At 37.1% G+C, this 11,094-nt stretch overlaps 1 protein-coding gene across 1 annotated transcript; it reads left to right on the forward strand.

The window, feature by feature from the left end:
- The first annotated feature begins 1,952 nt into the window (after positions 1–1,952).
- Positions 1,953–11,041, forward strand: sart1 (spliceosome associated factor 1, recruiter of U4/U6.U5 tri-snRNP). Its single transcript, XM_066645967.1, has 20 exons — positions 1,953–2,511; positions 3,930–3,984; positions 4,076–4,131; positions 4,215–4,341; positions 4,501–4,606; positions 4,707–4,784; positions 5,454–5,553; positions 5,637–5,779; positions 5,910–6,116; positions 6,542–6,654; positions 6,761–6,906; positions 7,451–7,575; positions 7,705–7,869; positions 8,401–8,511; positions 8,629–8,716; positions 8,798–8,888; positions 9,031–9,166; positions 9,281–9,370; positions 9,783–9,904; positions 10,051–11,041. Exons 1-20 carry the CDS (start codon positions 2,238–2,240, stop codon positions 10,067–10,069), a joined length of 2,352 nt encoding a protein of 783 aa, XP_066502064.1. The 5' UTR covers positions 1,953–2,237; the 3' UTR covers positions 10,070–11,041.
- The last annotated feature ends 53 nt before the right edge of the window (positions 11,042–11,094 follow it).

The following is an 11,094-nucleotide window of genomic DNA, read 5'->3' on the forward strand; positions in this document are numbered from 1 at the left end:
CTGCTTCCTGGGAACAGTTAAACATTGCTGAAATCCATCCAGAACCAGCTGAGGAACTACAGAACTGCAATATTATGTCATATCACTTATACTGTGGAGCTTTAATCAACTGAGCCACTAATGCCTTACTCTTATGGGTTCCATGCATACGGCACTGCATCATTGGCCAAATCTGCACCTGTTGTAGATAATGTGGGATGTACTTCCATACACATATAACAATGTATATGCTAACATTTCCCATGTTTCATCTTTACGTTAACACTTAAATGTTACATTTAATAGTGTTACAGACCTAAACAGGGATACACCAGTCATGCTTTTATGATCAAATCTGATTATTTTTTCAGCCAATTTAGACAACAGCTGTGTTTATTTATATATTTATTTAAATAGTTATTTTAACATGAACCTCACATCAATTTGTGGACTAGATTCACATATACAACACACTAGTACATTTACTGTTCTCTATTTTAGACAATGTCTCAACATGAAAAAGATTGTTGTCTCAGTAATATGTCAGACTGACTACTACATTCCAGTTCCAATTGTACCCTTCTGTTTAAAATGTTTTTTTTCCATTAACATGAATGAGCTGATATAAAATAGCTTACTAAGACATATGTGTCAAGAATATAATTATGGCTGATCATAAATTTGACATGATTTATTGTTTATTCCAGTCTTACTAATCCTGTTGTTACTGAATACATGAAATTAATTGTTTCAGTGGATATTTTCTTAGGCTTTTGTTCAGCATCTTACAATAAAGGAGTTATATTTCGTTATCCTGTTTTCTGATTCCATCCTTCACAGCTGGTGACACGGTAATGCTGGCTACTCAAACACATTTTACATGACTTTCTGATCATCCCCTGAGGAATATCTGTAAACTACATTTCAGATTGTAATGCAGAGAAAACAATAACTTTCCAAACACAAGAAGGACAAGAAATTCTGTAAGGAACTCTAATTTGCTAAGCTATTTTTTTCCTCTTTATTAAGCAGGCTTGGGTGGATATTAAAGGGAATTAAAAAAGGAATGACCAATCACAAAGTAATACAAACATACCACTATCAAATAAAATACAAAAAGGGAACTTTATACCTCATGCTGAAGTAAAATATTACATTTGAAAATACAAAGGAGACTTTTCCACCCACATTTATCTTAATTTTTCATCTTATTCTACTAAGGCAATTTGTTACGTAAATGTAAGTAATTATTCCCCTCCCCTTGGCAGGGTAATGACACACAGGGCTGGATTAATTAATATTTGATCTAGTGCTGAAAAACCATTTGGAAATGTTAGTGTTAGTCTAGATTTAGGTTTAGAAATTATTCCCATAACTCTTTTAGATTTCCTGCATGTGAAATGTTGGACTGTCGAGAAGCTTATCTACTTTAACATTTTATTGATAGGATCTATGGGTCTAGATGTGTCCAATACACACACGGCTCTTTTCTTCTATAGTTGGGTCAGGAACTAGTGCAGACTTTGTCTGTGAATACAGTACTCCCTCGTTTTTCGCGGGGGATGCGTTCGAAGACCACGAAGAAAAACGAATTTCCGCGAAGTAGAGGAAAGATATTTTTTATGTATTTAACGAGTATTTGGACTTTTTAAACCATACCAGTTTCTTAAATAGAGTAATTCCTAAGATGTGATTTAGCGTCAGTAAATTTCACTCGGATGTGGACATGAACAATACATGTACTGTACGTAAGAAATACTTGTAAAAGATATATTAGGTCACCTACAGGCCTAGTCTAATACATGTAAATAATAAAAAAAAACCTTGAAAAAAAAACCCGCGAAGCAGCAAATCTGCGAAGATGAACCACGAAGTATCAAGGGATTACTGTATGAGAAATCTCTGGAATAAGTGGTGTGTGTACACTGAGTATTTCAGGCCTCCTCTCCGGTGGGCGGCAGTGGAGAGTTGTACTTGTGAATTTTAAGGAGTTGAAAGGTTCAGCGCAACGCTGTGTGGACGACTGCTGAAAGGTGTTTATACTCGAGCAGATAACTGAACTAGCGGCCTTTTAAAGGGTTTAAATAGTTATATTTCAGGCTGTGATTCATGCGCGTCGTTCACGGAGGAGCAACCGTTATTAACAACAACTATTCTTAGTTGGACTGTGTTTTTATTTTAGTTAGAAGGCGTTTTGTTAGTAGTTTTCTGGTTAGCCGTAGCTTTAGCGTTAGCGTTAGCTCGGTCTATTTCCAGACATGGGCTCGTCTAAGAAACACAAAGAGAAAGACAAGGAGAGAGACCCGGAGGAGCGGCACAGGGAGCACAAAAAACACCGTCACAAGGAGAGAGACAGGGATAAGGATAAGGAGAGAGATGGAAGGGAGAAGGAGAAAGAAAAGAGGAAGAGATCCCGCTCCCGAGAGAGGAGCAGTAGGGGAGAGAAAGAGAGCCGCGCCAAAGGAGAGAAGAGCAGCGGAGAGCCGCGGGTCAAAAAGGAGAGAGTGGATCCCGCATACGAGGAAAGCGAGGGTGAGTCTGAGGAGAGCACACAGTTCGCACTCTGTTTACTCCTGCTCAGGGTTTAACGAGTTTCACAGAGTCTAGGAAAACCCAAATCAGCATTTACATTCAACCACTACCCGTCATCCAGCTATCAAAGCACCAATTCATGGAGCAGCCTCTAAACGAGGCTGTCTCACTGTCTGGTTTTTGAATTCCACTGACCATATATGTCCACTTTCTATGTATGCAGTGACAGACTGTAGTCCATCTGTTGTTCTGTATATTTTGGTATCCCAAAACTCCCAAAAGACCTACTTGTAAAAGTGGATCAGACACAGGATTGCTGTTAGACTTTTTCAAACACCCTAGTGTCACTGCTGGACTCAACCATAGTTCAGCAACTGAAAATATCCAACGAACAGCAGTCTGTGGGCAGTGTCCAATGACGACTGATGAAACACTAGAGGGTGATCAACACAAACAGATGAGCTACTCTCTGACTTTACATCTATGGGCTGAGGTGGGTGTGTCTAATAGAGTGGACACTAGCTGTGTCTGATCCACTCATACAAATACAAGACAATCTCACACCTCCACCACTATGTTAGTGTCACTACAGCATTGACATTATAGTCCTGTTGGGGCACTGACTTTTGAAACACATTAAAGACTTAGTGTTAATCATATATATTAGTCTTAAACACTTCAATAACTGCTTACATTTTAAGGGGAAAATACATTTGAAAATGGTATAAAAACTAAGCACTAGGGCTGTCACTGTGAGAGAATTTCCCATGAATTAATTTAAAATTACTTAATTTATTCTGATTCTGATGCTATACTCCTAATTGTCAACTGGAACCAGTCTGAACTGATCATTTAGAAGCTGCTCCATGAATTGGTGCTTTGATGACAGGTAGCTAGATGACCTAAATGCACCCAAACTGGCTAATTGCAATTGGTTTTGCAGCAAGGTTTGCTGATATTTTTCCATTTTATTAAAGAAGAGAGTAGCAGCAGTTCAGAAGCCAACAGCTGAGAAAAGTTACACTCAGCCTTTGTTTTTATATATATATATATATATATATATTTAAACAAATATACTTAACATTCATTACACATGCACTAGGGGGTAAAACACTAAAGACCTTGCAAAAAAGGGGAAAACATATACATTGCGGTTGTGATGGTTGCTTGCCATTCCCTGCGAAAGAGCAAGACTCCGTGTACTGTGTCTGTTTTTATACTTATATTTGTATGTATTGCTCAAACTGAAGCTAAAAATATTTTGAACTTGAAAAGATGTGTATCATTGCACATTAACTTGTTTTGTTAGAATAGGCTGTTGGAACATTGAAGCTTCAGAATTTAGTTTTTAAATGAAATGCCATACTTTCAGTTCAAATACACTGAACATGCATTTTTTTCTGGTTGTTTATTTGCAGAAATTGCTCCAAAGTCTGCGAGTGGCGATGCTTCACTCAGCATAGAGGAGACCAAGTATGTAGATAAAGCATTTTTAATATGCTTGATTTATTTGCTTTTTGGTAGATTTTACAGCTAACTGAATCCTGTTTTTACATTTTTAAAGTAAGTTGAGGGCCAAACTAGGTCTGAAGCCACTGGAACTGAATGAGAACAAAAAAGGTAAGACATAAGTGTCTGAAATCATTAACATATAACAAATAAATATATCTTTTGCAATGCATCTTAAACTTGTTTGGTCTCAGAACTCGGCACAAAAGAGGAACCTCTGGTGGCTGAGACAATCAATCCTGTGCAGATCAAACAGCAGAATGACATACGGGAGAAGCTGGCTGCTCTCAAAGAGAAACGTCTGCTTAATCAGAAACTTGGGTATGAATCTCTTACATTCTGCATTTTTTTCTGTTTTTTTTTGTACGGAAGTTCAGTTCTTTGTTTTCCAGGTTAACGGTTCAAATAGGAGAATATAAAGCATTATGTATCATTTGACTATTAGCCATCCTTTTTTAATTAATTTATTTGTTTTTAAAGCAAGGTGAAGACACTCGGAGAGGAAGAACCATGGTTGGATGACACTGTTGCCTGGGTGGACAGGAGTCGCAAACTAGCCAAGGAAAAGGAGATGGCAGAGAAGAGGGTAATAGTGGCCATTAACGGCAGATAGGGAATTTATTTGTAATTCATAAAGAATCTTTTATATACGACAGTATGTTACAATTTTACATTTATATTCATAGGCCAAGCTCCTCGAAGAGATGGATGAAGAATTTGGTGTGAGCAACCTGGTCGAGCAGGAATTTGCACAGAGCAAGAAGGTTTGTGGAATTACTATGACCAAAATTAACCCCTAACTGTGCTTTAGAAAGTTATTGCACATTGGCCATTTTTTTTCTTAGTGTCCGAATCATACAACAAAATTACAGGGTTATTTTTGAGAGCACACTTATTATTATTATTATAATACCTAAATATCTTTTGAAATACATAGCAAATGTAATGTTTGTTGCACTAGTTAATATAATAGCCGAAGCAAATTGTACATTTTTTCCATTTTTATTTAGTTTGCTTAAAAATTCAACTTGGACATTTCTAAAAATGGCATGTGCCCTTGCTCACACTATCTGTAATGTAAAACACTGCATTTGTGCTGGTAAGCAGGACACCTGCAGGAAAAAAAAACACCTGCCAATGTTTTAATGTTTCTGATAAGAGGAGGTCAGGAAAAGGGGGCCAAAAATGAGTTTGTGATTTAAAGATTTACATTCTGGATTATGAGAAATCCTGCATTTCCACCACCCCTTTTTAAACCCCTTTTAAAGACAGCAATACTGAGTGAATAGGGATAATTCTTCACCATGTATAAACATTTATTTTTATAAATTATAAGTTCTCTCTTTGTCTAACAGATTTTAATTAGCTCATTTATATGAATGTGTATAAAAATGTAAATACTCATAACAGGTTGCTGTTTTTTGTTTCTACAGGAAGCTTATGGTTCAAATGACCTTAAAGGTCTTAAAGTAGAACACAAGGTAGAATCCTTTAAAGAGGGGGAAACAGTCGTCCTAACTCTACAAGACAAGGGTTGGTATTGAAAGATCTTTTCAGAATTAGATCCACATTAGTAGCACACAGACACAAATGCTAACTCTTCGGTCTTGTTCCAGGTGTTCTCGAAGAGAAAGAGGATGTGCTGGTGAATGTGGGTCTGGTGGACAGAGAGAAGGCAGAGAAGAATGTGGAGCTTAAAAAGAAGAAGCCTGATTACAAACCATATGACGAGGAGGAGAGTGTGGACGACATGGTCACGGTAAGCTCCATTACTTACCTGTCATTTAAATCCATTGATATTGTATGGGATCTTGACATCTTTTTATATGTGCTGCTTTATATAACTTCATTTCAACAGTTTCTCCCTTCTTACATTCTCCACTCTTTAGTTTAAACCAAAGTCCGTTCTGTCAAAATATGATGAGGAAATAGAAGGAGAGAAGAAGAAATGTTTCAGACTGAGCACTGGGGGCTTTGCCACTGGAGAAAGAGAGCGTGAGTTACAGGAGATCAGAGAGTCCCTCCACAACAAGGCACAAACTCTGGAGATGCCTTCTCTCACCCTGGCCTCTGAATACTATACCCCACAGGAAATGGTAAGTCTGCATGTGGTATTAAGTACGTTTAGGGATGTGAATAATTAAATAAATAATTTATTGTTTTTAACACTTTGCCTACTCGTCCAGTCCTTTGCTTTTTTTGGCTGTTCTCAGTCCAGTTGGGACAATGAGGTGTTTGAAAGCACCATCAGCACTGCTGGGTCTGGACCACTCATATCAGCAGAATATGCACTAACATGCCATTGGCAGCCTATTGTCATTGAGAATGATCCACCACCCAAATAATACCTGCATAACATAGAGCTCATAAAATGGATAATGGGTGTAGGAAAGAAGGAGGTGATTTAAAGTTTTGGCTTATTGGTCTATGTGGTCGTAAATGTACAATGACTTATTCAGTCAGACTTCAGAATTGGTATCTGAGTTTAATTAACGTTTTGAATTTCTGTTTATGTTTTCAGGTGGGCTTCAAGAAGACCAAATGTCGAGTAAAGAAAATCAGGAAAAAAGAGAAAGTGCCCAAGACTGATGACCTCCTCATAGATGAGTCTCGCGACACAGACTTTGGATCCAGGTTACACATCTAACTCTTCTATGAAAGCGCCGTTCATTTTATGACAGCTTTACAAATCCTCATTTCTCCTAAACTGTGTGCTTTACTCCCACATGCTGTGTTTTAGATCACGAGGCCGAGGGAAGAAGCAAGTGGATGGAGAAGTAGTAGAGGAAGACATTCCTAAGGATGAGAACAGCAGCAGCAAATTGGCTGATGTACTGCAGCACTCTGATGACATCCGTATGGCTGACATGGATATCAGTGATGAAGGTCAGAAACAAGCAATAACTTTTTTTCTAAAAAGGCCATTTTAAATTTAAAGTTGTGTGCGATTTTAGCATTTTCAAATTGTGAGGTTAAAGAAGACATCCAGTGTGGTACGATGTGAAGTGTTGAGTTATAGGGAAACTTGCTGGCTTTACTGTAGTAGTGATAGGAACCAGGGGTTGCCATGGCTAGAGTGAAGACATGGTAATTGTATTTACTTTCCAGGATGAGTTAACCTCATTTTTTTCTAACCATTTTTATGTATTATAAAACATTAATGTAACATAAGTGTTATACATGATTTATAAAATAATATTATAGCTTTAGTACCTAAGGTGTCTAGATTTATTACCAGCATTGTAAACAGTTGTGATTTGTATTCTTATTTTTTTTTTAGAAAAGGGCATTTCATACCTAACTACACTAAAGTTAATTTATCAACCGATGAAAAATAGGAAATTTGTTGTACTCTGCAAATGTTTAAATTATCACAGTGTACATTAAAAAGATAAAATATGTCAAACTTAGACTTATCTTCCTGTTTCAGATGACTTTGTTGTCCCAGAATCTACCATCACAGAGGAAGATGAGGCAGAGCAGGAGCTGCAGAAACAGTTGGAAAAACAGAGGAAGCTTAAACAGAAACAGATGCTGAAAGATTCTGGTGAAAAGGTCAAGATGCTTTGCAGACTTTTATTATATTACACCGTACATTTTTGAACACATTCAGAGTAAACGAAAATGCATGGCATTGGCGAAAAAAGCATTGATTTCTTCTCCTATTTATTTTCCAATCCACAGGTAATGGAACACCTACGAAAGGTAGAAAGGTGCAGGGATGACGACGATGACCCTGACAAGAAGAACAACATTGTCTTCAATGCCACTTCAGAATTCTGTCGCACTTTGGGAGATATTCCTACATATGGCTTATCAGGCAACAGAGAGGATCAGGAAGATATTATGGTATATAGCTTCATAGAGTACTGAAACACTGTGTGCTCTGTCTCTGTTGTTAACACACTCTGAGTTTGTTTATGTGAACGGACATTTCTAGAGGTTTACAAATGTATCCAAAAGCAGCAGTTCAGCTCTATCATATGTGGAGTTTTACATAAAAAAATAAATTAAAGAAACACAAGTAATATTTTGTGTTTCTGCTCATGGGCTTCAACTAAAGCTGTAGAGTGTAATAGTGTTGCTTTAATTCAAAATGAAGGGTAATGTAAGTTGTCCTGTAATTTTGATCTCTGCTGTATTTTAAACTGGAAATGACACCTCCGTGTATTCAGTGTATGTTGAAAAGGTTCTGATTCCTACTGAAGTAAACGTTCAAAGTGAATTATTATATTGTTTTTTAAATAATTATAGATTATAAATTTATATTTTTTTAATCAAAACATGAGTTCCGAGATTCTACTTTTCATCACTGACCATTCTGATTCTTATCACTCTGCTGCTGATTTTTCAAGAATTGTTATTTTTGTGTTTATGCAGGACTTTGAACAGGAAGAGGAGCGTGAGGGTGCTGGAGGCTCTGATTCAGAGAATGATGATAATGTAGGCTGGAGTACGGTAAACCTGGATGAGGAGCAAAAGCAACCAGATGTGAGTAGCAATTAATGGTCATGTTATTTCAGTCTATTCAATATTGTACTGCTTTTGTGTCAAATTGCCTCAGCATTGTGCACTCTTGATTAAACTCTTTCTCTGGTATCACTTTAGTTTGCCACAGCTTCAACCACTATCCTGGATGAAGAGCCCATCGTTAACTCTGGTCTTGCAGCTGCTTTACTCCTCTGCAAGAACAAAGGCAAGTCATTACTTTGACCATGGTTGGGGGGAGTTTTAATTGGCTTAACAAGTAGTTGATGGATTTAACTCTCTTTCACAGGCTTGTTGGATACTCAAGTGCAGAAGGTGGCTAGAGTCCGTGCTCCAAAAGGCGCTCTGCCAAATGATAACTACTGCATTGAAGATAAAATGTGAGTTGTTGTAGATAAACACTTAATATTTCCAGGTTAAATCTTTCTATACTTTTCAACCTCAGGTTTGACTACAGATCATAAATAAGGCATTGGATTTGTCTGCCTCAAACATCTATTTTTCCTGCCTTCCTCACATCAGGGCCATTGATGATAAGTACAGCAGGAGAGAAGAGTACAGAGGCTTCACTCAGGAGTTCAAAGAGAAAGATGGATACAAGCCAGATGTCAAAATTGAATATGTGGATGAGTCTGGACGCAAGCTTACTCCTAAAGAGGTCAGATTGTGTGCTGCTGCTTACCAGAAATCTCAGAACTGAAGTGTATTTAAAAAAAAAAAGGTTCTCATTGCTACACACTAATTTGCTCTCATTGTGTTTTTCTTTGTTTAGGCCTTCAGACAATTATCCCACCGTTTCCATGGCAAAGGCTCTGGAAAGATGAAAACGGAGAAAAGAATGAAAAAACTGGAGGAAGAGGCGGTATGTTCTTTGTGTGTATGCTATAGAACAGTTTGAAATGGTCACTTGGAACAGCACAATTTCTGCAAGTTTTTGTCATAGAAATTTTGTTATATATCCATCCATCCACAATGAAGCCAGAAGAGCATACACTTACTGTTCAGGAAGTTGCAAAATGACACCAGTGTTTCATTATTTGTTTGTTTTTATTTATATCAGTTTGTACAGTCAGACAAATTAAAATTGCCCACTTTAATTTTTCATTTCATCATATGTCATCAAAATATCTATCTATTTATTTATTATTTTTTAAATCACATATCACTTCCTTTATTTTCCCATCACAACATGCAGACCTAATGTGCAGATGTTATGCTCAGTTTGGCTGTGTTACGTTGTTTGGGCTGACTGAAGCTTGTGTCTCACCCTACAGCTGCTGAAGAAGATGAGCAGCAGTGACACTCCTCTAGGCACAGTAGCTCTGCTGCAGGAGAAACAGAAGTCCCAGAAAACTCCCTACATTGTGCTCAGTGGTAGTGGAAAGAGTATGAACGCGTAAGTAATCTCACATTTAGCAAGTAGGAGATTTACTAAAGATTTACAGTGACTCTATGATTTTTTTCCCATTAAAAGAACACATGTAAGATAATTGTTGGGCTTGATTCTTATACAAATAATGGTAACGTTTGTTCTTTTTACAGGAACACCATAACCAAATAGATGCATCTGTGTTCTGAAACCCTTGGTTGAGTGAAAAGCAGATCATCTGTCACAAGGAAAATGCTCTTGCAGTTGATTAGTAATTAAATAAAGTATTCACTCGGTGGTGTATATAAAAACATAGACTTATATTTGAATCTCATGTTTGAAAATATTCAGTTGCTTTTTTCTTAATTAAAACATCTTGCTTTAAAACTGACCCAATGGTCTACTTTTTCAGGAGTTAGAGGAGGGCATTTCTTAGGTGCCAGACATCATAAAAATCTGGCTTCTCACATGTTCCCATGTAGCAGACTAAGGTTTTATCACAAGGGGGTGCCATTAGCTCTTACCTGTTTATGCCTCCATAAGACTACTGTTTCAAATCAATGACTGTGCTGGTTTTTATCATGTGCTGTTATATAAAGCTTGCTGTTTTAATTGTGTGATATGTTTTTCCTTCCATGCTGATAGTTAACACGTTGTAATGAACTAACACAAACATAAATGAGACCAGACTCTGAAAATCTATTTAGTTATTGAGGCAGAGCTTCTATAGATGTTATATGCACAAGGGTCCTGGCATCAGAAGCCATAACTTGTTATTCTTGCTATAAATGCATGTAATTATTGTGTGTCCATATTAAATTTGAAATGCTTCTTTCCTCAAAGGACTGGTGAAATGATTAAGGAATTGGTAGAAAATTAAGAAATTGGGTCATTTTAGAAATAAACACTTTAAAATATAAGCAAAACACGCTTACAGATAAGAAGTGGTAATAATTGTTGTTTTAAAGCCATTTAAAGCTGTTGGGGCTAGGATTAAGTTTGAAATTCACCTTCTAACCTTCAAGGCCCTTCATGGTCTGGCACCTGTTTATCTCTCAGATCTCATTTCTCTGTATCGTCTCTAACTGTTGTGGCCCCCAAACTTTGGAATTCTCTTCCATCCTCTTTTCATAACTGCTTGTCCCTGTCGTCCTTCAAATCTTTGCTTAAAACTTAACTTTTTTCTTCTTTGCATTAATAATTTTTTTTGAGACTAT

Source organism: Hoplias malabaricus, chromosome 15 (genome assembly GCF_029633855.1).
Source record: "Hoplias malabaricus isolate fHopMal1 chromosome 15, fHopMal1.hap1, whole genome shotgun sequence".
In the NCBI taxonomy this organism is placed as follows: Eukaryota; Metazoa; Chordata; class Actinopteri; order Characiformes; family Erythrinidae; genus Hoplias; species Hoplias malabaricus.

Bases quoted from the DNA above. Each gene is read 5' to 3' on its own strand.
- sart1 (XM_066645967.1), top strand. From the start codon at position 2,238: ATGGGCTCGTCTAAGAAACACAAAGAGAAAGACAAGGAGAGAGACCCG. The intron at 2,512-3,929 runs GTGAGTCTGAGG...GTTTATTTGCAG, and splicing joins CGCATACGAGGAAAGCGAGG to AAATTGCTCCAAAGTCTGCG. The intron at 9,371-9,782 runs GTATGTTCTTTG...CTCACCCTACAG, and splicing joins AAAAACTGGAGGAAGAGGCG to CTGCTGAAGAAGATGAGCAG.